Source organism: Halichoerus grypus, chromosome 2, assembly GCF_964656455.1.
Source record: "Halichoerus grypus chromosome 2, mHalGry1.hap1.1, whole genome shotgun sequence".
Classification (NCBI taxonomy): domain Eukaryota; kingdom Metazoa; phylum Chordata; class Mammalia; order Carnivora; family Phocidae; genus Halichoerus; species Halichoerus grypus.
In genome coordinates, this window is record NC_135713.1 from 94,021,856 (window position 1) to 94,046,780 (window position 24,925).

At 34.2% G+C, this 24,925-nt stretch overlaps 1 protein-coding gene across 6 annotated transcripts in view; it reads left to right on the top strand.

The window, feature by feature from the left end:
* AP3B1 (adaptor related protein complex 3 subunit beta 1) overlaps positions 1 to 24,925 on the top strand; it is a 257,305-nt gene that overhangs the window by 45,004 nt on the left and 187,376 nt on the right. For all 6 annotated transcript variants that reach the window (XR_013445739.1, XR_013445738.1, XM_078067161.1 and 3 more), the window contains exons 3-6: positions 76 to 150; positions 16,694 to 16,789; positions 17,390 to 17,550; positions 20,294 to 20,360. Coding sequence is in view for 4 of the 6 variants with exons in the window: in XM_078067161.1 (XP_077923287.1) it covers positions 76 to 150; positions 16,694 to 16,789; positions 17,390 to 17,550; positions 20,294 to 20,360 (399 nt within the window). In the remaining 2 variants the exon portion in view is untranslated. The remainder of the gene's footprint in view (positions 1 to 75; positions 151 to 16,693; positions 16,790 to 17,389; positions 17,551 to 20,293; positions 20,361 to 24,925) is intronic.

A 24,925-nucleotide genomic window follows, 5' to 3' on the forward strand; every position in this document is an offset into this window, starting at 1 on the left:
TAGAATTTATGTTTTATTTTCAAATGACTCATTTTAAAAAGGTTTCACCTCTAATACTCTACTTTTATCCTTCAGATGATTGCAAAAGGGAAAAATGCATCTGAACTGTTTCCTGCTGTTGTGAAGAATGTGGCCAGTAAAAATATTGAGGTACTGTTTTTTTTTTTTTTTTTTTAAGATTTTATTGTTTTATTTATTTTAGAGTGAGAGAGAGCGTGCACACATGTACACTGAGCCGGTGGGGTTGGGGTTGGTAAGAGCAGAGGGGGAGGGAGAGAGAGGGAGGAGGGGAAAGAATCTTAGACAGACTGCGGAATGCGTAGCCTGACCCCACAGTCCTGAGATCATGACCCCAGCCGAAACCAAGAGTCTGATGCTCAATCGCTCAACTGGCTGAGCCACCCAGGTGCCCCTTGAGGTGCTATTTTGATTCATAATCTTCATGATTCCTTTTGTTGTAAAAGAATCATACTTTTCAGTTACTTTGAAGTGTAGCATAAGATCCTTAAGTATCACTAGATTTTTTGTTACAATTAAAATGTCCATAATCTTAAATAAACAGTATTTGGATTTTTGGACAGAGAATGTGAAAAGTAATGAGATTAATTCACGTGGGTGAATGATGGTAATTTGTTGTGTATTCTTAGAAACAAGTTTACTTGAAATTCTGTTCTAGGGACTTAATTTTAAGATAGCACATGTCCAGTGAAACAGACCTAAGTTCATGCAGTATAAGGGCAGTGTTTGAACCCAAGTATTATCACTCCACATGTAGTGTTCTTTTTGAGACATTTTAGCTCTGGTATACCCTGCCTCTGCACAGCAGGATGTATTGTGAGCCTTCAATTACTTGTCTCTGTGTGGGTTTGTAAGTGGTGTTTGAAACAGAAATTCAAAGAACTTTGAGGCCAAGGTAATGTTGGGTCAGACGGACTAATGACTTTTGATAGAGTACAAAAGAAAAATAAGAGCCAGTGTAGAAACCATTGAGTAAGATGAGTAGGATGAAGAGTTCAGTGAAGGGGATAAGAGATTGATCCTGAGCAAATGGCTTGTTTTTAAAATAATAGAAGGTAGTAAGGAAGAGGATTGAATGACCATGTCTGTCATGCCTCTCACTGTCAACTGATGTGGTAGTGATTGTCTGGAGGATATGTTTACTCAGTAAGACGTAGTGATACAAGCATGAGAATGAAAATGCCAGCACACATGCTTCCTCAGCCCATTGCTGACAACTGTGAACATCAACTGTGGGGAATGTTCTTGGCTCTGGTTTTGAGTCTGGAAAGTTTGACGGAAGGAGCAATCTCCACTGAAGAATATTTTCAAGGACTTAGTGACATCAGGGCAGATGTTTTAGGTGGAGATAGATGGAGTATAAGAAGTAGAAATTAAGAAAATAAGGGAGTTTTTCCACATAATCAAGTATTAATATTACTATTAAACCTGTATCTCTGTTTTATGTATTTATTTAGTAGGTGCTTGCCCTAGGGTGTACAATGCACATCTTTATCTTGCTACAGTCTACCACTAGGATTTACAATATATATCTTTAAGTTATCACTATCTACTTTCAAGTAACATTATAACACTTCACATATACTTTGAAAATCTTATGACAGTGACTTTCCATTTTCCCCCTCCCATCTTTTCCCATGGTATCATGCATTTTACTTTTAAATATGCTAAAACTTCCCAGTCATCTTTTTAAAAAGATTATTGAAATACAGTTAACATGCCATAACTTTTAAAGTGTGCCATTCATTGATTTATAGTGTATTTACAGAATTGTGCAACTGTCACCACCATCTACTTCCTCTATATTTTTATCACCTCAAAAAGTAACCCTGCTTTGATTAGCAGTCACTCCTTATGGCCCCAGCCCTATGCAACCATTAAATCCACTTCCTATTTCTATGGATTTGCCTATTCTGGGCATTTCATATAAATGAAGTCATATAGTATGTGACATTTGTGTCTGGCTTCTTTCACTTAGAGTGCTGTTTTCCAGGTCCATTCATGTTGTAGTGTGCATCAGTACCTCATTCCTCTTTATTGCTGAATAATATTCCATTATATGGATGTACTGAGTTTTGTATATTCATTCATCAGTGACACTTGGGTTGTTTCCACTTTTTAGCTATCATGAATAACACTACTATAAACACTTTGTACACATTTGTGTCTGAATCTATGTTTTCATTTCTCTTGTATGTATACCTTGCAGTGATATTGCTGGGTTTTATGGTTACTGTCTATTTTTTTGAGGACCTGCCAAACTCTTTTCCACAGCAGCTGCATCATTTTGCATTTCTATCAACAGTGTGTGTGTTATAATTTCTCCACATCCTCACCGGTACTTATTTTTCTTTTTTCTGGAAAAAAAAAAAAAATTACTTTCTTTTAGATTATAGCTATCCTAGAGAGTGTGAAGTGGAATCTCATTGCTGCCTTTGCAGTTTTCGATTTGCATTTCTCTAAGAGAAAACTGTTGAGCATCTATTGGCCAGTTCTACTTCTTCTTTGGAAAAATGTCTATTCAGATCCTTTTACCATTTTGTAATTGGGTTGTCTGTTTATTGTTGGAGTTCTTTATATTTTCTGAATACTAGACTCTTAATTGGTGTCTAATTTGCAAATATTTTCTCTCATTCTATGGGTTTTTTTCCTTTGAAGCACAGACATTTTAAATTTTGATGAATTCCAATTCATCTATTTTTTGTTTGTTTGTTTATGCTTTAGGTGTCATATTTAAGAAATGGATGCTTAATCCAAAGTCATGAAGATTTATACTTGTCTTTTTCCTAAGAGTTTTGTAGATTCAGCTTATATATAGTACTATGATCCATTTTGAGTTAATCTGGATACTTAATCCAAGGACCCAAAGATTTATACTTGTCTTTTTCCTAAGAGTTTTGTAGATTTAGCTTTTATATATAGGGCTGTGATCCACCTTAAGTCTCCATGGAACTACTGATCTGCTTTCTGTCACTATAGTTTTGTCATTTTTAGAATTTCTTAGCTATTAAACCGTACAGTTATCTTTTTATTTGACTTCTTTTACTTAGGAATTGGAGATTCGTCTATGCTGTTTCATGTATTCACATTTTGTTCCTTTTTTGCTGTAATCTGATATTTCACAATTTTTAAATTTACCTGTTGAAATACACTTGAATAAAATGCTGTATGTGGTCATGTATTTTAATTTTTAATTTTTCTTTAATTTTTTTCTTTTCTAAATACCTAGGGATAGATCAGTTGCATTGTCTGGAAAATGTATATTTAATTTTTAGATAATAGTGTATAGAGTTTTCCAGAGTGGCTGTACCATTTACATTCCCACCAGCAATTACATGGGAGTTCCAGTTGGTTCACATCCCTTCCAACACTTGATCTTAACATTAGCCACTTCGGTAGGCGTATAATGGTATTTCCTTGTGCCTTTATTTGCATTTTTTTATATTTAGTGATGTTGAGCATCTTTTCATGATTTATTGGTTGGTCATCTCTCTTCTAAACTGTTCAAATCTTTAGCCTGTTTTTAAATTTTTTTTCTTACTACTAAAGTGTAAAAATTCTGGTACCAATCTTCTGTCAGAAGATGGTTATTTACTATTATTAATTTTCTCTTGGTCTGTGGCTTGCTTTTTTGTTTTCTTAATATCTTTTAAAAAACAAACACTTGATTTTGATAATGTCCATTTTATCTGTTTTCTTTTCAGTCATACTTCCTGATTTTTTTGTGACCTGTTTAAGAAATCTTTGCCTAATCTAATGTCAAAGATTTTTCCTGGTTTGTTCTAAAAGTTTAATAGTTTTAGCTATTATATTTAGGTCTGTGATCCATGTCATAGGTTTATGATCCACAGGTTCTATGATTCACTGGGAGGATTTATTTATAAGACTCAAGATATAGCCATAGCTATGATTTATTACAGTAAAAGACACAACAAAAGCAGGCCCTGAAACAGGTGCGTGGGGAGAGGTCCAGGGGAAATTAGATGCAAGCTTCCAGGTATCCTTGCCCACTGATTTTCCCAATGACAATTCCTCCAGCATCAGTTGTGACAAAAAGCGTCAAGTGTTGTCCACTAGGAAAGTTCATTAGTGACTCAGTGCCTAAGTCTTTCATTGGGGGCTGTTCATGTAGGCATTACCTGCCCAGCAAGTACCAAAATTCCAGACTCCCCGAAAGAAAGCAAATGTTGAGCATAAACCATATTGTTGGTATGTAAACCACCCTTCTCAGTTAGGGAATGTCGGAATACCCCTGAGATTCAAGTTCCCAGATGCCATTAGGGCCAACTTTGTAAGCAGACTTTCTAAAGATAGCAGTCTCTGGCCTGCTGTATTAACTCTTTACTGTGCAATACATTTTAAATTAGATTTTGTGTGTGATGTGAGGTAAGGTTTGAGATTTCGAGATACATATTTTTTTCCAGATATTCAGTTGTTCTAGTATCATTTTTAAAGAAGACTATATCTTTTCCCCCTTGAATTACCTTGCCACGTCTTGTCAAAAATTATTGATCATATAAGTGCAGGTGTGTTTCTGGACTCTATTCTGTTCCATTGATGTGTTTGCCATACCACACTGCCCTGTTTACTAGTCTTTTTTGTTGTTGTTGTTTACTATAGTCTTGAAGTCAGGTAGTATAAGCCCTCCAGTCTTGTTCTGTTTTTAACCTTATTTTGGCTAATCTGGGTCCTTTGTCTTTTTATGTAAGTGTTAAAATTAGCCTGTCAATTTCTTCAAAAGCCTCTTAGAATTGATTTTGTTTGCATTGAATTTATAGATCAATTGCCATCTTTACCATATTAAGTCTTCCAATCCTTGAATGTGGTCTTCTTTAATTACCTTTTGCAGTGTCTTGTAGTTTTTGGTATGGTTTTGCACATACTTGAAATTTAGCTTTTAGTAGTTTTGAATGCTATTTTATTTTTTTAAAGATTTTATTTTGAGAGAGAGAGAGAGAGCATGAGCACAAGCAGGGGCAGTGGCAGAGGGAGAGGGAGAAGCAGGCTCCCCACTGAGCAGGGAGCCTGATACCAGCCTCATCCCAGGACTCTGGGATCATGACCTGAGCGGAAGGCAGACACCTAACGGACTGAGCCACCCAGATGCCCCTTGAATGCTATTTTAAACAACATTGTCTTTATAGTTTCATTTCCCAGTTGGTTATTGCTAGCATACAGAATTGATTTTTGTATATTGATCTTGTGTCCTTGTTAAATTCACTTATTAGTTCTGATAGTTATTTTATAGATTTGTTTGGCTTTGTTACATAAATGATCGTATCATGTGCAATTATAATTTTACTTTTCTTTTTTTCTTGTCATATTATACTAAGTCCAATTTACATTACAGTGTTTAATAGAAGTGATGAGGATGGTTAATCCTTGCCTTGTTTCTCATTTAGAAAGCACTGAGCCTTTTACCATTGATTATGATATCAGCTATAGGTTTTTTTGCAGCTATCTGTAATCATGTTGAAGAGTTCTTTCTATCCCTAGTTTGCTGAAAGTTTTTATAGTGAATGAGTTTTGAATTTTTTCAAGTGCTTTTTCAGTAACCATTGAAATTATATGATTTTTCTCTGTTCTCTTGATAAAGTAAATGACTGGGATTGATTTTCACTTATTAAACCTTTTTATTCATGGGGTAAATCCCTCATGGTCATGGTGTATTAAACCTTTGTCAATATTGTTAGGATTGATTTGCTAACTAACTTTTTCTTAAGGAGTTTCCCATCTATATGTTATTGAAGGATTTTTTTTTTTTTTTTCTTTACTTGCGGTGGCTTTTGTTTTGGTATCGGGGTAATCAGGTTAATACTAGCTTTATAAAATGAGTTGGGATGTGTTTCTCCTTTGTTGTCTTAAAGAGTATGTGTAGAGTAATTTCATCTTATATGGTATTATTTTATCCTTACTGTGAAGTCATCTGGGCTTTGAGTTTATTTTATGGGAAGGTTCTAAATTATGAATTCAAGTTGTTTATTGGGCATAGACCTCTTCGGGAAATAATTAACTCAGCAGGCGTGGGTTCTCAAACCCTGTATATTCACAAGAAAGGTCTGTTTTCATGACTGTCCCTTGTCTGTCTTGTGCAGACTGAGCTATTGGACTGTTCTGTCTGATAAAAGTTTTTTATGTATCTGTTGTCTTGAGTCATGGTGTACTAGTTTGTCCAGATAGTGTATACTAAAATTGTAATTTATGGTAAACACCTTGCTTTTTCTTTTCCTGTTCTGGAGCTAGTCACTGATTTCATATGTAGTGATGACAGTGTGTATAGTTGTACATTACCTACATGACTGAACCCTAATAAATGCTTTGGACAGTCTTTCTCAGTCAGGTTTCCCTGGTTGGCAGTACTTTGTACATGTCATCACACACTGTTACTGAAGGAATTAAGCAGATCTTACGGTGATTCTACTGGTGGGAGGACTCTTGGAAGCTTGTGCCTGGTTTCCTCTGGACTTCAGTCATGTACCTTTTCCTTTTACTAATTTTACTATGTATCCTTTTGCTGTAATGAACCATAACCCTAAGTGTAACAACTTTTTGAGTCCTGTAAATCCTTCTAGCCAATCACCCAGCCTGAAGATGGTCTTGGTGGACCCCCAACACAGGGCTATTTAGATTTTCTATTTCTTCTGGGATCTGTGTTGGTAATTTGTCATTCACGAATTTATCCACTTCAACCAGTGTCAGTTTATTAACATAAAGTTGTTAATAATATTCCCTTAGTATTTTTTTAGTGCCTGTACCTTCTGCAGTGATATTTTCTCTTTCATTCCTGATATTGGTAGTTCTTGTCTTTTCTCTTTTTCTCTTGATCAATTTAGAGCCTTATCAATTGTATTGACCTTTTAAAAAATAGCTTTTGGTTTTATTAGTTTACTTTTTTCTGTTTTCTATGTCATGGATTTTTTTTTTATTACTGACTTTTTTACTTATCTTTCATATTTCAGACTTGTACATAATTTGGGGTTTGTTCTTTTTTTAATATCTTGAGTTGGGAACTCAGATCAAATCTTTTTCATTATTTAAACCTTTAATGCTATGTATTTTCTTCTAAACATTACTTAACTTGCATTTTCCAAATTTAATTTATATATTTTCATTGTTTAGTTAGTATTTTTTATTTACTTTATGATTTCTATTTTGACTCATGGATCATTTAAAAGTATGTTGTTTAATTTCCTGATATTGGGGGTGGGAGGATTATCTTAATGATCTTAACGTTGATTGCTTTGTAACATAATTCCACTTTAGTCTTAAAACATACCTAGTATTATTTCATTCTTAAACTTTATGAGAACTTGTTTATAGAACATCAGAGTTTATTTTGGTGTGCATGCCATGTGCAGTTAAAGAGAATGTGTATTCTGCTATTGTTGGATGTATATTCTATAAGTGTTATTTAAATAAATGTGGTTGATAGTGTTGTTTATTTATATTTTTAAAAGTGTTTTTACTGACCTCTTGTCTAGTTGTTCCACTGATTGCTAGGAGAGGGATTTTGAATCTCCCAACCATGGTTCTGAAATTGTTCATTTCTCCCTTTAATTTAGTCATTTTCTAGCATATATTTTAAAGCACTCCCATCAGGCATCACTCTTTGTGTCTTCCTGATGAATTGACCTTTTTATCCTAAAATAAGTTCTTCTTTATCTCTGGTAAAACTTTTTGTCTTAAAGTTTATTTGATTTGTTACTAATATTGCCACTCCAGCCTTCTCATCTCTTTGTATGGTGTATCTTTTTTTCATCTGTTTACTCTCAGCCTATCTCTGTCTTTGTATCTAATGTGCATCTCTTATTGACAGCATGTGGCTCCAACTTTTCCCCATCCATTCCATCAAACTGTGCCTTTGAATTGGATTGTTTATTCTTTAAACACTTAATGTCATTATTGATGTGTTCGGATTTGAGTGTACTGTTATACTGTTTATTGTCTATTTGCTCCTTTTGTTTCTTTTTTTCCTTTCCTCCCCTTGTTTTGGAGGAAATCCCATTTTAAATTTTCTTGTTTTTATTTTTTATTTATTTTTAAAGATTTTATTTATTTATTTGACAGAGAGAGAGAGCACGAGAGAGGGAACACAAGCCGGGGAGTGGGAGAGGGAGAAGCAGGCTTTCCACTGAGCAGGGAGCCTGATGTGGGGGCTTGATCCCAGGATCCTGGGATCACGACCTGAGCCGAAGGCAGACACTTAATGACTGAGCTACCCAGGCACCCCACTTGTTTTTATTTTATTTCACGTCTTGAAATTCTCTCCTTAACATAGTCATATTTTTGTCTACCTTCTTGGGCATATGGAGCATATTTATAATAGTTACTGTAAAGTCCTTTTTTTTTAAGATTTTATTTTTAAGTAAACTCTATTCCCAATGTGGGGCTCAAACTCATGACTCCAAAATCAAGAGTCACATGTTCTACTGACTGAGCCAGCCAGGCGCCCCTCTGCTATTTCTATCATTTCTGTCATTTTGAATCTTTTTCTGTAGATTGATTTTTCTCATGGTTATGATTCACATTTTCCTAATTTTTTAATATCTTTAGTAAATTTTAATTAGATGCTGAACAATATGAAATTTATGTTGTCATTTGCTGGATCTTGTATTCCTTTAAATTGTGTTGGGTTTTTTTGTGGTGCACAGTTAAGTTATATGGAATCATTTGATTTTGCAAAGCATGCATTTAAGCTTAACTAGGGAGTACAGAAATATTTTTAGTCTAGATTAATTTAATCCCACTCCTAAAGTGATGTTCTTCTTAGGATTCTACTAAAAAACCCATGTATTTATCAGACATTTTCTCTCTGGCTGGTAGGAACATGAATTATTCCTAGCTCTTTGTGATCTTTGAGATCTGTTCTTCCTGCCTTTTTCCAGTGTTTGTTTTTGGTGTTCTGTGTTCTTCTGTTTTTGTTTTGGTTTTTTTGGATGGCCTCAGGTAGTTTCATCTCACTCTTGTGCATGTCAGTGCTTAGTCTTAAGACTTGGTGGTTGTCCTCTGCAGTGTGTGTGCTCTCTCTCTCCCTCTGACTATCTCTGTGAGGTTTCCTCCTGTTTTTCTGCTCTGCACATTCTAGCAGCGTTGGCCTCTGAACTTTGATCTCTCTCTCCTCAGCACAGTGAGTCTTCTGGATTCTGTTTGAGTTGCCCCTTGTGTGCTGGTGGATATACTACCCTCTGTAGTGGCACTCACTTTGACTTTTCCCTCTGAGGATTCACAGTACTGGGCTGCTTGTTGTCCAACATATGAAAACTCTTTTCCCCCGATCTTCTGTTTGGTTAAGGTAGGAGGGTAAATCAGGTCTCTCGGTTATTATTAAATTATAGCTTCATATAAAAATCTTCCTAAAGCCTTAAAAATATATGGAATGTTATTGATCACATGAAACATTAATCTCAGTTTTCCCTACTTTGTATGTGGAGTTGTCAATTTATAACTGTGGTGACATACTTGAAAATTCACATCATCTTTTCCAATCTCTACATCAGACTTCTATAGCAGTGTCTTATACTGCTTTATGGCCAGCATATATTGAGTGAGCCATATATCTTTAGCAATTTTATAGTCATTGCTTAAGTATTTTTGGTTTTAGAAACAAAGCATTTTTTAATGAAAAGATTGGGTAGGTACAGAAAAATAAGAGTGAATAAAACACTCTTAACGATGGTAGAGTTTTTTGTTTAAGTAGAACAATAAGATCAGTGATTCAGTTGTTATATAATACAAATACAAGATTGATGTAAAATAGACTCTTAGCTATTATTTTAACACTATGACAGTGGATTGGGTGTTACTATGTCTCTAATATAAAGTAAATTAGTAGTTTAGTTTTTCCCCATATCAAGTAAGTTTAAATAATTTTGAATTTATGTATTCAAAATCTGGAAAAGTAAAAGTAGGAGTATATTTTATACAATTTCTAGAGTACACATTTCCATATATTTAAAAAGAAATATTTTCCTGTCACCATTTAAACTTTATTAGAATAATTTATAAGATTTTAAAAATAAGTACTTTAAACCCATTTTTAGATACTTTTTTTTTTTTTAAAGATGTTATTTATTTATTTGACAGAGACCCTGCGAGAGAGGGAACACAAGCAGGGGGAGTGGGAGAGGGAGAAGCAGGCTTCCAGCAGAGCAGGGAGCCCGATGCGGAGCTCGATCCCGGGACCCTGGGATCATGACCTGAGCCGAAGGCAGATGCTTAACGACTGAGCCACCCAGGCGTCCCCCATTTTTAGATACTTTTTAAAGTATACTCCATTTTTTAATTAGATAACGCATACATTATATATTTTGGATAGGTGAATTTTGCTACCAAAATGATTAGCCATCATAAACTCAGTTTGACTAACTTGGGTAAATTAAAATCAAAACACTTCATTCATTTAATATTGGACTTAAATAGAGTCTCTATTCGTAGGAGCAATGATTGCTAACATTTAAAAGATGCTGTGTGTGCTAGGTTGTTAGTACCTTACATATATCCTCATTTTATCTTCACAAATAACCCTGTCAGATTGATACTCTATCTAATTTCCCAAATTTTGTGTATGAGGGCAAGACAACAGAGGTTAAATTATCTGACTAAGGTCACACAGTATGTTTCAGAGTCAGAATCCAAAGCCAGGTGGCTTGGCTTCAGAACCCATCTTAGACCATTCCCCTTTTAGAGCCATCCTTCCTGTTTGGTGCTTCCTTCCTCCTCCTTCTGCCTTAGTGACTTTGGCCCCAAATCAACATCTGGTGTTAGCTATCCTTTGGGAGGTATCTGGCATTGGTATAAATTTTTTTATGTTTTAGAGATTGGTAGAAATGAGCAAGTCCTTAGAAATTGGTAGTTAAATTAACTAGTTCCCCCTGGACTTCTAGTCTTCTTGTTAGCAGAAAATTCTGTATCATTTATTGTTCATCCAAAGCTGTTTGTACTGTTCATTAGTTATAGTAGAACTTCCCTATTTGTTCATCTTTTCCCTTTGCAGTCAGATTCTCTTGTACTGCCTAGTGTTCTGCAACAAAAACGTCACTATAAACATAATTATTGGTCTATTTGTTGGATTTCTTTTGTTCTTGAAATACCTTGTTTTTGAAATATGCTTAATCCTCTAATGTGAGAAAACTGACATAAGCTTCTTAAAATTTATGTTTAGAGAATTGATTGATGTTTCATTGCTATCAACTGCAAAATTTCATTTTTATTAGTACATGCTGCCTTAGACACACAGTTAAGCTGTGCATCATCTTCCATTTGATGTCAAATGATACCAAAAGTTACCTAGTAAGCAATCAGTGGTTATAGTACAAAAATAATCAAAGGTTTAGTCAATAACTCATGAAGTTTGATTTACTCGTATTGATAAACTAATTAAACAGATCTGCCTGTGTTCTTCCAGCCTACTGGGGCTCTGCTATGATTAGCTTTACAGCAAGGAGTGTTGTAACATTGAATGAAGGTAACTGATCAGAGAATGGTGTAGTCACGGAGCTTTAAGTACTCCCATTTCTGGTCACAGAATGGTTTCAGGGAAACTAGGCTTTCTCTGCACACCTGCAGCCAGTCAGTGCATAGGCCTCTTGTGGTCAATATTGATTGATTCTTATAACAGAACTAGAACAAATTTGGTGTTTTGCAACCTTCTGTGATTTAATATTGTTATGCTTTTTGCTATAACAGTCACAAAAATCCTTCTCCAATAGTGAGTAATTACAGCAATGCCTGCTAGCTCAGCTGTGGTTCTGAATGTTTCAGTGTTGCCAATATAAACCCCTGGATATATTCTGGAGTTCATAATTCAGCTTTAAAAGTTGGCTGTACAGTTACTTGATAAATAAAGGTGTTGCTGAGAAATAAATCACAGGAGGATGAGGGGATGGGTGGACTCTAATCCATTTTCTTTCAAAACTTTCCAGAGAACTGTAGACTGGATCTGAATATAATTAGTAAGAAGAAAAAATACTTTAAATGATTAATTTTTTTTTTAGCCCACAAGTTAAAGACTTTGGAGGCAATCTTTGTAATACCTATCATCTCTTCATAATATGTTGGTGTTTTTCTAGGCATCTATTTGGTGAATTATAACCATTGTGGTAAGTTAGATTCCTGATGTAGCAATCTAACGGGAAATGTCTTAATAAATTTTTTCAGTATACCACTGGGCTGTGATGTTTCATTCAGCTAATTATTGAACTCTTACTATATACCAGGCATGTGATATAGGTCCTGAGAATATACAGATGAATAAGGAAAGGTTCCTGTATTTAAGTAACCTCTTGTTCATTCTAAGGTGGATTTCAGAAATATCTTATTTAAAAATGCATCTGTGTGTTGTTTTGATTTATTGAAAATGCTATAAATCAGTCAACTAGCAAGTGTTAATTGCTTTTTGGCACTGTTGTAATCTTAGGAACTTAAAAATCTGGTGGTGGAGAAAGCTATCAGTACCTCAGACAATTAGATACATGCTTCTTAAACTGTAATTAAAAACTTTATATTTCCATTTAAATATAATCTAAAACATTGGGTATAATTTGTATCATATGGTTGCCATCTTATATAGTAGTATCACATAATTTTGGAACCTACTTGTATTCTTGTGTAAGCTTGCTTGCTTCTAAGTGAACATTGAAAAGGGTTTGTGGACTTTCAGTGGCGTAAGTGGGTTGATATCATCTGTAGATATGTGATCACTTGGGTGAGACTGCTGTTGATTGATTGGCACTCTGAGGTGTGTGTGTGTGTGTGTATTTTGTTTTGTTTTGTTTTTTGGAGTTAGCTTGTTCCTGATAGACTGATGTTTTAAAGTGAAGGACTGTCACAGATTGGTTGATTGGCAAAAGTTTGTTCATTTAGCTTGAGTTTTTGTTGACCTATTGGAGAGGTTTAAAACAGTTTTAGTGGCTCTATCTTATCAATGCTACAGAAATAGCTCTCTTTGTAGAAATGTAGGAACTTAAAAATATTTTCAGTTTGAGATTTTGTTTTAATCATAAAGAAGTTTCAAATACTTTTATAATGAGAGAAAGTACTATTATTTTATAGTAGAGGACATTTGGAAAGATGAGATTCACCCCAAAGTAAAAATATCTTTATTGTTTTATCTGAACAGAAAATTAATATTCATTTTAAAAAAATTAAATAATAAAGATGTAAAGAGTGAAGGTCACTGGTTAATACTACCTCAGATACAGTCACTGTTAACATTTTACTATATAGATTTCTTAGGCTTAATTTTGAATCCTAGTTCTTCATTTAATACATGTGCTGTCTTGGTCAAGTTATTGAACCTCTCTGTGCTTCAGTTTCTTCATGTGTAAAATAGGAGTAATAGTACCTGTTCATTGAATTGTGAATTGAAAATGAATTAATTTACCCACCTTGCCTGCGCCTGCCCCAAGCCAGCGGTTCTCCACTCCCCCACATCCAGTGAGATGCGCCGCGTACCGACGCTGACTGAGCAGACACGGGCAGAGCGATGGTAGCCAGGCTCGGACTGGGGCTGCTGCTTCTGGCGCTGCTCCTACCCACGCAGATTTATTCAAATCAAACAGCTGTTGTAACACTTTCAAGTAACTCCTCCTCCCAGAGTACCTCGACTGCCCCAAATCCAGCTAATGCCACCACCACACCAACTGGCGGTGCTCTGCAGTCAATAGCCAGTCTCTTCATGATCTCGTTCTCCCTTCTACATCTCTACTGTTAAAAGACTCAGGCCAAGAAATATCTATACTTCCCCATCTTCTAAACCCAATCCCAATGGCGTCTAGACATCCAGTGTGACAAGGAAAAAACAGGTCTTCATTGAATCTGCTAATTCCACACCTTATTTTATTGACAGAAAATGTTGAGGATCCCAAATTTGATTGGTTTGAAGAACATGTGAAGAGTTTGACTAGATGATGAATGTCTATTAAATCTACTGGAGTGTCATGTACAAGATGTCCAAGATTAGTCCAAGATTAGTCAAGAGATAATTTCTTAAATGTGGCTTAAAAGTATGGACATGTAAAATTCCACCTTGAAAATGAGAATAGATTTTATCTTACCTTGATATAAGAGATGGGATGTGAACAGATTCAGTTTTCATTTGGTTCATTAAATCTTTAAGGCCATAAAACAGTTAATACAAAAAGCTTCCATGATTCTATTTATATGTGCATTAGAAGGAACTTCCAGGTGTTACTGTAAATCCTCAATGCATTGTTTCAGCAGTATTAACTTAATGCCTGTATACTCTAGATAAAAGTTTTATCTTGTTAAGCTATCACTGTTTCTTGGGAACTGAACTTTCCTCTGAGGCTTTGGATTTGACATTGCATTGATTTTTTTATATAGTAATTGTCATATGCCAGGGCAATGATGGATTGGAATCTACCCCCGATTGAAGCATAATGAGTAAATTTTGCTTATATACTGATCACTTATTCCTATTCAACAAGAGTGCCAGGTTCATTTAGCTAAACTGATTCCAAAGAGTAGAAGAACATTGATCTCAGCTAATTTCAAAATGCTTTTTATTTCTGCATATGTTGAATACTTTTTATAATTAAAAAAATGATCTGTTTTGAAGGTAAAATTGACAAATCTTGAAATTAAAAAGGCAAAATATGTGCAGGAACCAAAATTGTAAATCAGGTATTTGGGAAGTGAAGACTGGAAGCTTACATTAAATTCAGAAAAACTTTTAAACTCTTCCTGTAAATACCTTTTTTTTTTTTTTTTAAACTCTGAATCAGAATAGCTACATTTGGAACACTTTCTGTTAGTCAGTATTTTTAGATAGTTAGAACCTGGTCCTAAGCCTAAAGTGGGCTTGATTCTGGAAAGTAAATCTTTTTACAACTGCCTCGATGCACAGAGAGCTTTATGAAAATAGACACTCTGAGGTCTTTTGTTCGCATGGTCACACACTGATGCTTAGATGTTCCAGTATCTAATATGGCCACAGTAGTCTCGATAACCAAAGTCATTTTTTCCCATCGTTAGGAACCTACACCAGAACAACCACATCCAACAGATCTCAAGCAAAATGGAACGAACATTCCATTTTGTTTCATACCTGAATGCTGCACATCTATTTTGGATTATATATTGTGTTTGTGTATTTATGCTTTGATTCATAGTAACTTTTCATGTTATGGAATTGAACACAAACTGTAAATAAAAAGAAATGGCTGAAAGAGCAGTTTAAAAAAAAATAAAATGAATTAATTTAAGTAAAACATTGAGAATAGCACCTGGCATATAGTTAGTACTGTGTCAAAGGAAATTGGAGGATGAGGGGAGGAAGACTATGGCAGTTATCTTTTAAAAAGTTCAGATTGGTTAGTAGGACATCAAACATGGCCCCGTCGTAGCACTCTTTTTCCTTTCCAGCATCAACTTTACCTGTTTCCAACTACTTCCCCTCATTTCCTGTGCTCTTTGAACATTCCATAAACTTTTAGATCTGTACTCTGCTGATACATAAGAAATTAATCAGGCACTGGTATCTGAAGATACTTGCGAAGGAAGAAACAGGCTGTGAGCAGTGTCAGAAAGAAGCAGTTGATGAATTTCAACTCAATTTCTAATTTTTATGTAATTTTTCTGTTCATCATAATTCTGTTATAGACTTAGTGATTAACTTGCCATTTAAAACAGTTTTCGGAAGATACTTCCAGTCTTTTGGAATTTTTATTACATTAAATTGGTATTATTGTCATACCTTATTCTTACTGAGCTGAAAATATCATGTAATGTATATTGGAATGTGAATATTACCATATGGTCAGGGTTGGGGCTCCAGCACCTTTTGATTGATGAAGAAACGTAAGTTCAAATACTATGTAGTTAGTGGACAGAACCCAAGATCTTTATACTATTTGTATCCCTCATTTTGAAAATGTTTTTACAATTCAGCTAATATTTTAATATTCTTGTTTGAGTTTTGCTCAGGGGTTTTTTATTCCCTTCAAGAGAAAGTGTTACCAGACAGAACTGGTTATGAACTCAGGTTCACCTGCTCGCTGCTTGAAAATCAATAGACAGGTGATGGTGGGAAATGAAAGGTTGCTTTATTCAGGAAGCTGGCAGCCTGGGAAGGTGGTGGACTAATGTTCCAAAGACCATCTTCCCTGTCCAGGCAAAGCCAGAAAGTATTTTAAAGGGGAAGATGTGGGACACTGGGGCTGGGGGTGGCTACCTGCAGGATAAGGTGGTGCCCAGGCAAATAGTCATATGTTGGCATGGCCCTGAACAGACTTGCTGGCATCAGCAGTAGCTGTGTTCCAATGTGGTCAGGACTTCTCTGGGGAAGTCTGGTCCTTTACTCCTTAAGGCTGGTGGTCTGCAGTTCTCAAGGAAAGTAGGTTAGTTCATCTACAGACCAAGGGACTTAGGTCAGCAAACAAGGAGTGCATTAGCTTGAAGCAAGTTAACCCTTAAGACGTGTTGGAGTGTTGTTACAGAACACCTTGATAGGATGTTGCTATTATAGATTAGATTATTAAAATGCTTATTTTACAAGCTTTTTTTGTTGCCATTCATTATCCTACAATATATTATCTTTATGTTACAATATAAGCTATTCAGTTATTTACTTCAGGAAAATTGAGAATGGATTTGGTATACAAAACATTGAATTTTTAATTTTAGCTAGGATTAAATGATTTTATTTTTTTAACAGATCAAGAAGTTAGTATATGTTTACCTGGTCCGGTATGCTGAAGAACAGCAGGATCTGGCGCTCTTGTCCATAAGCACTTTCCAGCGAGCTCTGAAGGTAAATAATAGAGTGAGCCAGCAAATAGCTACAAAGTTGGTGCAGAGTTGAAGGTGTGTGATTTAAAGAACTGGAGCAATAATCTAAATGGCACAGTAGTGTTTTGAAAGAGTTGAAAAGCCTCTCACATTGCCTATTCAGTGTCCTTAGAAAATAATATCTATGACCAACTAGACCTTTCCCAGTGTGTTTCATTTTCTGTAGGTTCCTTTATATTTTATTTAATCATTATCATGCATCAAAGAACTCTTCATCATTATACCAACTGATGGTTGAAAGTGTGTAATGAGGGGACATGACTTTTTAAAGATAAAATTTATAACTTGTAGCATTTTATCATTGTAAAACTCTAAAAACCCAACGTTTAGTAATGAATGATCAGCTAGAATTATAACCATTACTTTTCTTGTTCAAACATTATTCAGAGAAATAAACATTTATTTAACTGTTTTTCCTTACCCATTTCCATATACTAATTCTTTAAGTAGCCTTTTTTCTATTATTATATTGTACTCTGTGAGCACCAATTAACTGTGTCATAAAGATACTGTTGAAATGTTAAACTTGAAATTTTGATGAATATTTTTGCACTATTTTTAGGACCCAAATCAACTAATCCGTGCAAGTGCTTTGAGAGTTCTGTCAAGTATTAGAGTACCAATTATTGTACCTATTATGATGCTTGCTATTAAGGAGGCTTCTGCTGATTTATCACCATATGTTAGGAAGAATGCAGCCCATGCAATACAGAAATTATACAGGTAGGTGCTTTATTAATAATACCAATGACCTCTAATGGTATGTGGAATGTTACATCCCATGGAGGCTTATTTGATTAGCTCTTACAGTTGGTCTGTCCTTACACTAAGTAAACCCAGTGACGGTTTTTCTTCCCACAAACATTCTTTAGACATCTTTAACTTTATTTTGGCTATAGAGACCCTATGCTGGTTTTTACTTGTGAGCCTGTTAGGGCCTAGGATAATTTTATAGATTTTATAACTTAAAAATGAATGGAATTTGAATTCTCATTTATATAGTATATCTCATGTACATATACATGTATATTATTAGAAAATTAAGACTTTTTTCTGTTTATTGTAGGGTAGAATCTTAGGTGTATTATCCTCTCGATTCACTTTGTTCTTTTTTTTCAATTTTTAAAACATTTTTAATTTCTTTTTTAAATTTATTTTATTTATTATTTAAATTCAGTTACTTAACATATAATGTATTATTAGTTTCAGATGTAGAGGTCAGTGATTCATCAGTCTTACATAATACCCAGTGTTCATGATTACATCATGTGTCCTCCTTAATGTCCATCACCCAGGTACCCCATCCCTCCACCCACTCCCCTCCAGCAACCCTGAGTTTGTTTCCTATGATTAAGAGTCTCTCATGGTTTGTCTCCCTCTCTGGTTTCATCTTGTTTTATTTTTCCCTCTCTTCCCCTGTGATCCTCTGTTTTGTTTCTTAAATACCACATATGAGTAAAATCATATGATAATTCTTTCTCCGATTGACTTACTTTGCTTAGCATAATACCCTGTAGTTCCATCCACGTCATTACAAATGGCAAGATTTCATTTTTTTGATGGCTGAGTGGTATTCCATTGTGTGTATATGTGTGTGTGTGTGTGTGTGTATGTGTGTATCCCACATCTTCTTTATCCATTCATCTATCAGTGGACATCTGGCCTCTTTCCATAGTTTGGCTATTGTGGACATTGCTGCTATAAACATTGGGGTGCAGGTGCCCCTTTGGATCACTACATTTGTATCTCTGTGTCTATCAACTCACTTTGTTCTCCTTTCTTCCATCTTTGGCCCTGATGTTCCCTTTCTTGTCTGATTCTTTTATAGAACTATTTTATTGAATTTTAAAATGCTGATTTTGAAATGCAGCACCATACTGTATTTATATGATATTTATTAAAATATCATACAATGCCTTGATCCTTGTGGAAAACATACTGCCTAAATAAAAGAGTTATTATCTATAGTAATTTGGTATTATTTTCTGTTAGCATTGATTCCGCAAGCTTTTATCAAGATCATTTTGTGTTTTGGTGTTGGGTTATATGTGTAAGATGTATGAAAATGGTAGAGGATGTATTATCACTATTTAGGAAAAAAAATCAAACCAATGACAATTAATTAAAGGCAATCTATAATTAAATAAGATATTAGCATATGATATATATGTATATAGAAAGGCATACTAACCATGACTTTGATAGGATATGACTCAGAGATTGTCATATATGGCTTCATAATGTAAAGATGTAACAAAGTGAGATTAGTTAGGAAAGACTGCTTGGAGAAGGAAGACTGGAGCTAGAATTTGAAAGAATTACAAAGTTTGTTCAAATAATTATAGTGGTTAGTAATAAACTTACATAAGTGTGTAAAAAGTAAAAATTCATTTTCTGTCAGACAGTTATATCATACTTCTCACTATCTTTTCTTGCTTATATACTTGCAGAATAGGATCCAAGCTTACTGTGACAGATTAAAAGTCCATCACTGGGCCCCATTTTACCTCTCCACCCCCAACCCTTATTCTCCTTGCCTGGAATTTACCGTCCAATAGCTCAGTACTGCCTGTTAGTCCTCTACATAAAATGTTTTTAACTTACGACCATCTGTTTAGTCTTGACCTAGAAAATTTTCTCCTTTTTTCAGTTAAAGCCATATTGTTAAGATTCATCTGTGATGTCACTTCTTGTAAGAAACCCTCCATAATCCTTCCTTCTGCATTGGTGCTCTTCTTATGCCTGTTATCCCTTATACATGTTTCTGTTATATGGAGTGATTATGTTTGGGACTTTCTTTACTAGACTGTCTTATTTATCTTTGTATAACTATTCTTCAGCTTCACAGTAAATGGACAGCAGTTGAATTCCATGTTAGGAAGAAATTATATTGTTATCAGTATTTCAGTGCTTAGAGCTGCTAATAGGATGCATTTCTTAATTCTGTATATATGTAAGCCTTTGCTTATATTTTTTTGTTTTTAGATGGCAGGTTTTGTAATGCATGTCTCTATTACTGAACTGAAATGATAGAAAATTCCTATTTAAGAATTCTCTATTTGTTTTTGACCATTATGTATCCATAATCAAAAATCGTTGCTGTTCTGTTACTTTTTTCCCCTCAGTTAAAAAAGGAATTCATCATTTGTCTACTTGTAATTACTTTTTTAAGATTTTCCAACTATTTTTTAGAAGTGAAGTTGATATTTAAATACTTTCTTAATGGTATGAATGTCTGGGTTTAATTAATATGAGCAACTTTAAAGAGAAAGATTAGGACATATTTGGGAGAAGAAAAAGTCCCATTTTATTTCAGATTTGTTTTGTTTCTTTCTATCTTTACATAATTCTTGCTCTCTCTCCCCCCTAAAAAATTCTCTTAATATTCTTGAAATGATTAGCTTCATTTAAAATTTGAATTAAAGGGAAAAAAATTAATGTATGTTCTTTTCTTTTTATGTTTTAGCCTTGATCCAGAGCAGAAGGAAATGTTAATTGAAGTAATTGAAAAACTTCTAAAAGATAAAAGCACAGTAAGTGATAACCTTTTTATGTCAAAGTAAAATTGTGTTTTATTTACATGGTATCATTTTGCCATTGTATATGTGGTATAATTATTTTTACTGATTTTGAAGTGGTATAAATATTAGTGGAGTTCATTAAAATCCTTGAAGAATAAAAATGTGTTTATAAAGAGAAATATTTGTATTTAGAATTTTAGCTTACTACATGTTTCTTCATCTGGAATCAGAAGAACAAATGGGGGGAAATCCTTTCTTTAATCTGTGGCTAAATTTTTGACTGCTTTGAGTGCAAAAGTTTTTATTTTAAGCAGTGATTTATTAGGATTTTTAAAGGCTGAATCACCTGGGAACAAATAGTTGTTTTAAAGTATTAGTAAGTATTAAAGAGATATTAAAAAATTAGAAGAGTATTATAAATGTGTTTTTTAAAAAATATTCTAAAACATTTTTTTATTTATAGGACTGTTTTATTGCTGGTAAGAGTGATCTTACTGGCTAATGAGTCATCTTTTGTGAATGTACTTAACTCCTCCTTCTCCCTTCCCCACTCCCATTCTTTTTGTATTGTGATAATGAGGTCTAGGAGTAGTGATGACCCATGGGATCTGCCTATTTTGTCTGACATAAGTACAGCTATTTTGCTTTCTTATGGTTGCTGTTTACATGATACATCTTTTTCTTTGCTTTTACTCTCAACCTGTTGGTAGTTTTGAATCCAGTGTGTATCTCCTGTAGACAGCATATAGTTGGATATTGTTAATTAATCCACTGTGACAATATGTGCCTTTTGATTATAGATGGTTTAATCCATTTACATTTAATGTTATTGATATAGTTGAATTTATAGCTGCTATTTACTTGTTTTTCTGTCTCATGTCTTTTTGTTCCTCTTTCCTCCTTTACTGCTTTCTATTTACATTAAATGAATACTGTCTTTTGAACATTTTACTTCCTTTAATGAGTTTTTCACTATGTACTTTTTTTTTTCCGCTATATATTTTGAAAATATTGTATTATACATGAAATTATGGTTGGGGATTTCATTCCTAAGCCATCCAGCAAATTTAGTCTGTAATGTAGCAGAAATCTTCATTGTATTTCTTCTATAGTGCTTGATGTAATATAGGAGGTAAGGAACAATAGATTTGCCCAATAAATGAAGACAGAAAAGAAATTTGACTTCTTTTTGTCTTCTATCTGGCATACTTGTTATCTGCTTCTAGGACCCAGATGTGGAATCAGTATTATTGGTATTATGGTTAACTTGATTTTAGTATTAATACAAAAACATTTGGTTTCTTTGACATGCAAGACATTTGCCAAGGACTGTGGAGAATATAGTAAGATCTGTAAGAAACAGATCCTTTACTTTAACGTAGTTTACCACGATTTCTGTTACATTATAGACTAAAGGAAATTTGTTGTATGGCTCAGGAATGAAATCTCCATTTATAATGTGTGCATGTCTTCCTAAAAAAAGATATGTCACAGGTGAAAATTGCAGTCTTCCTAATAAGACAGAATTGGGTTTGTGTCTAAACTTCTGCCCCTTGGTAGCTATATATTAAGCCTTCATAAGTTTCAGTTTCCAAATTTGTATAGCTTGTAATTTCTAATGTATAAAGTTTTATTTGTTTTGAAAGAGCTATTGTATATATAACCCTGATCATAGTGCCTGACACCATAAAAGGGGTTAATACATATTCCCAATAAGAAATAAATGCCTGAAAAAGGAATGTAAAGGATAATTTCTTTGTAAATTTGCAACCATTGGTTATTAATTTCTGACCATTTATTTCCAAAATACAGTAGAAAACATTGAGTACTTGTTCATAGTAGGTATTTAGTATTTGTTGAATGATTGTGGAATTAATTTGGTGATAGTAATTACTAATTTTTTTGGTGATAATAATTAGGTGTTTACTATCATTTTTAACACTTTGCTTCCCAAATGGTGTACATCATATTCGGTGTTTGCAGGTAGATCTTATGGGAGCTTTGATGGTCTATCACTAATGAGGCACTCCTTTTTCCTAAAGTGTTACATGTTTGTATATTTTTTAACTCAAAAGACATCTATATCTATTTTTCTGTGTTAAATGGCAGTAGTTTATACTGATGCCTCTAATTCCAGTACAGTAGTACAGGGTTCCTTCTAGCCTCCCACCTTTTCAGCTTCTTTCTCCAGCATTAAAAAATGTGGCTCTCATTATCCTCAGTATATTTACTTACTTGTTCAATCCCAAGATGAAGAGCAAGTGTTTCAGAATTGCTAGCATGTACCTTTGTGGGGAGTGTTGAGGTGGGGATTGCTAATTGAATTAAATATTGGTTTAGAGTTGTATTAATATGTAGTCTGACTTCTTTGATGTTACTGTAGATTGAAATTGCTTTATCTTTATATTGTTAAACTTGTTATTATTGGTATATAAAAAAAGCTCTTGATTTTCTGTATGGTAATTTTATATCTTGCTTCTTTACCAAGTTCTTTTATTTTTGATTTAGTTATATCATTCATTCTCCATAGTTTATTCTAGAAAATATCTCATCTGCCAATAGAGTGATTTTACTTCTTCTTTTCCAATTCTTATGACTAATTAATTTCTCTTGTGTAATTATATACTTGTGTACTAGTAGTGGTGGAGATGGTGAGCATACTTGTCTGTTTCAATCTAAAGGAAGTACCTGTAACGTGTCTGCATTAAGTAAGATACTGACCCTGATGATTTTCTCTTTATCTTTGAAATGTAATAGTTTTAAATGGTGTCTCAGGGTCACTTCATGTGTGTCAATTTTTTTCTGGTACTCAGTGAACGTTTTAAAAATGTAGATTCAGAACTTACATTATTTCTGGCAAAGTGTTTTTTCTTTTAAAGATTATGGTTTTAAACATTAATTCTGTTCAGTTATTACTTTTATTTCTTCGGGGACTTCAATTTATGTAGATTGAATCTTCTTTGCCTATCTTACATTTCAACCACTGTCTCTCTAAACCTTTTTACTTCTTTCTTTACCTCATTTCTGTTCACTTGGTTCTTTTTCTACTTTTCTTAAATTTCCCCTTACTAAATTTTCATTCAACTGTTTTCTTGCAAGGACACCTTGCAATTTAATCATGTCTGATTATTTTCTTCCCCTCTCAGTTTCTTTCTTGGTTTAAGTCAACTTCTGTTTCATTTCTTCCTGATGTCTTTTGCTTATTTCTGTTGTCTTTTATGAATTTCTGATTCATTCATTTTTCTGATTCTCAGATGCTTCTTTGAGGCTGCTTACTTCAATTTGGATTGTTGTTTTAGACAGTTTTCTTTTGCTTCATCATTTTTTGGGGGGGTACTTTTCATCATTTGAATTGTTTTGATTTTCACTTTCTGTTTTCAATATGTGTAGATTACTTACATCTTTACATTTCTTTGGACAGAGCTAGTGGTTTGAGTTTGAGGTAGTTTGCAAAATTCTTAGTGTAAGAACACCCTTTCTGTCAGAATAGCAAAGTATGCTTTTCTATTGGTTGGCTTTATTGAGGGAGAGCATCCATAGGAAGGGGTATATGTCCTAAAGTTATTTTTATTTATTTATTTTTTGGTCTTTTAGGATCTTAAATTTCGTCCTCTTATTTCTTTTTTCTGTCACCTTATAGTTTCTAAGGGACTCCTTTTCTTCTACCTCGTTTTTTAACTGCTATCATCTTGAAAATTTTCTTTTCCAAAATAGTCTCATTGAATCCTTCCTCCACCTCCAGCCCTCTTGAAATTTCCTCTTTGTAGTCCACTGGACCCACCGGGAATCTTATGCAGTATTTTTACACTTAGAGTACTCTTTCTCTTTCTCCTGTTGATTTTAGTTCCCTGTTTTACTTACCACCAACTCCTAACTGCTTTGTTATGGGCAGTTTTTTCCAGACTGCCATAGGTCTTTGTGAAGTTTTATGATATAAGCTTGAAAGAGAACTCTCTGGGATTTAGGACTTACTTTTCTACTTACGTAATTTGAAGTTTGGAGATTCTCTGTGTTTTAGTTATGCTTAGGACATAGGTTTTCGAGGTGCCTGGGTGGCTCAGTTGTTAAGTGTCTGCCTTTGGCTCAGGTCATGATCCCAGGGTCCTGGGATCAAGCCCCACATTGGGCTCCCTGCTCCAAGGGAAGCCTGCTTCTCCCTCTCCCACTCCCCCTGCTTGTGTCCCCTCTCTTGCTGTGTCTCTTTCTGTCAAATAAATAAATAAAATCTTTAAAAAAAAAAAAGGACATAGGTTTTCATCTTTGATTTTTCTGGGTTTGGTTTGGGAGATTCAGATTTACCCAGGTACTGTACCTTGTCTACCCATTATTTAAATTAATCATGTTTTAAGAACATTTTGTGATAATTTTTCCTTTGTGTGATTATAATTGTTGTAGAGAGGTTTAAAAATATTCTGATATTTATGCATATATTTATGGATCGTAGCTTTATTAGTACTTTGTCTCTTGTAATTCTTTATTGAAGAAAGACAGGTGTATTTTCTTCCTCCCCCAAATTAATAATGTCAGTATTGACATTTAAAACAGTAAGAATCAGGGCGCTGGATGGCTCAGTAGGT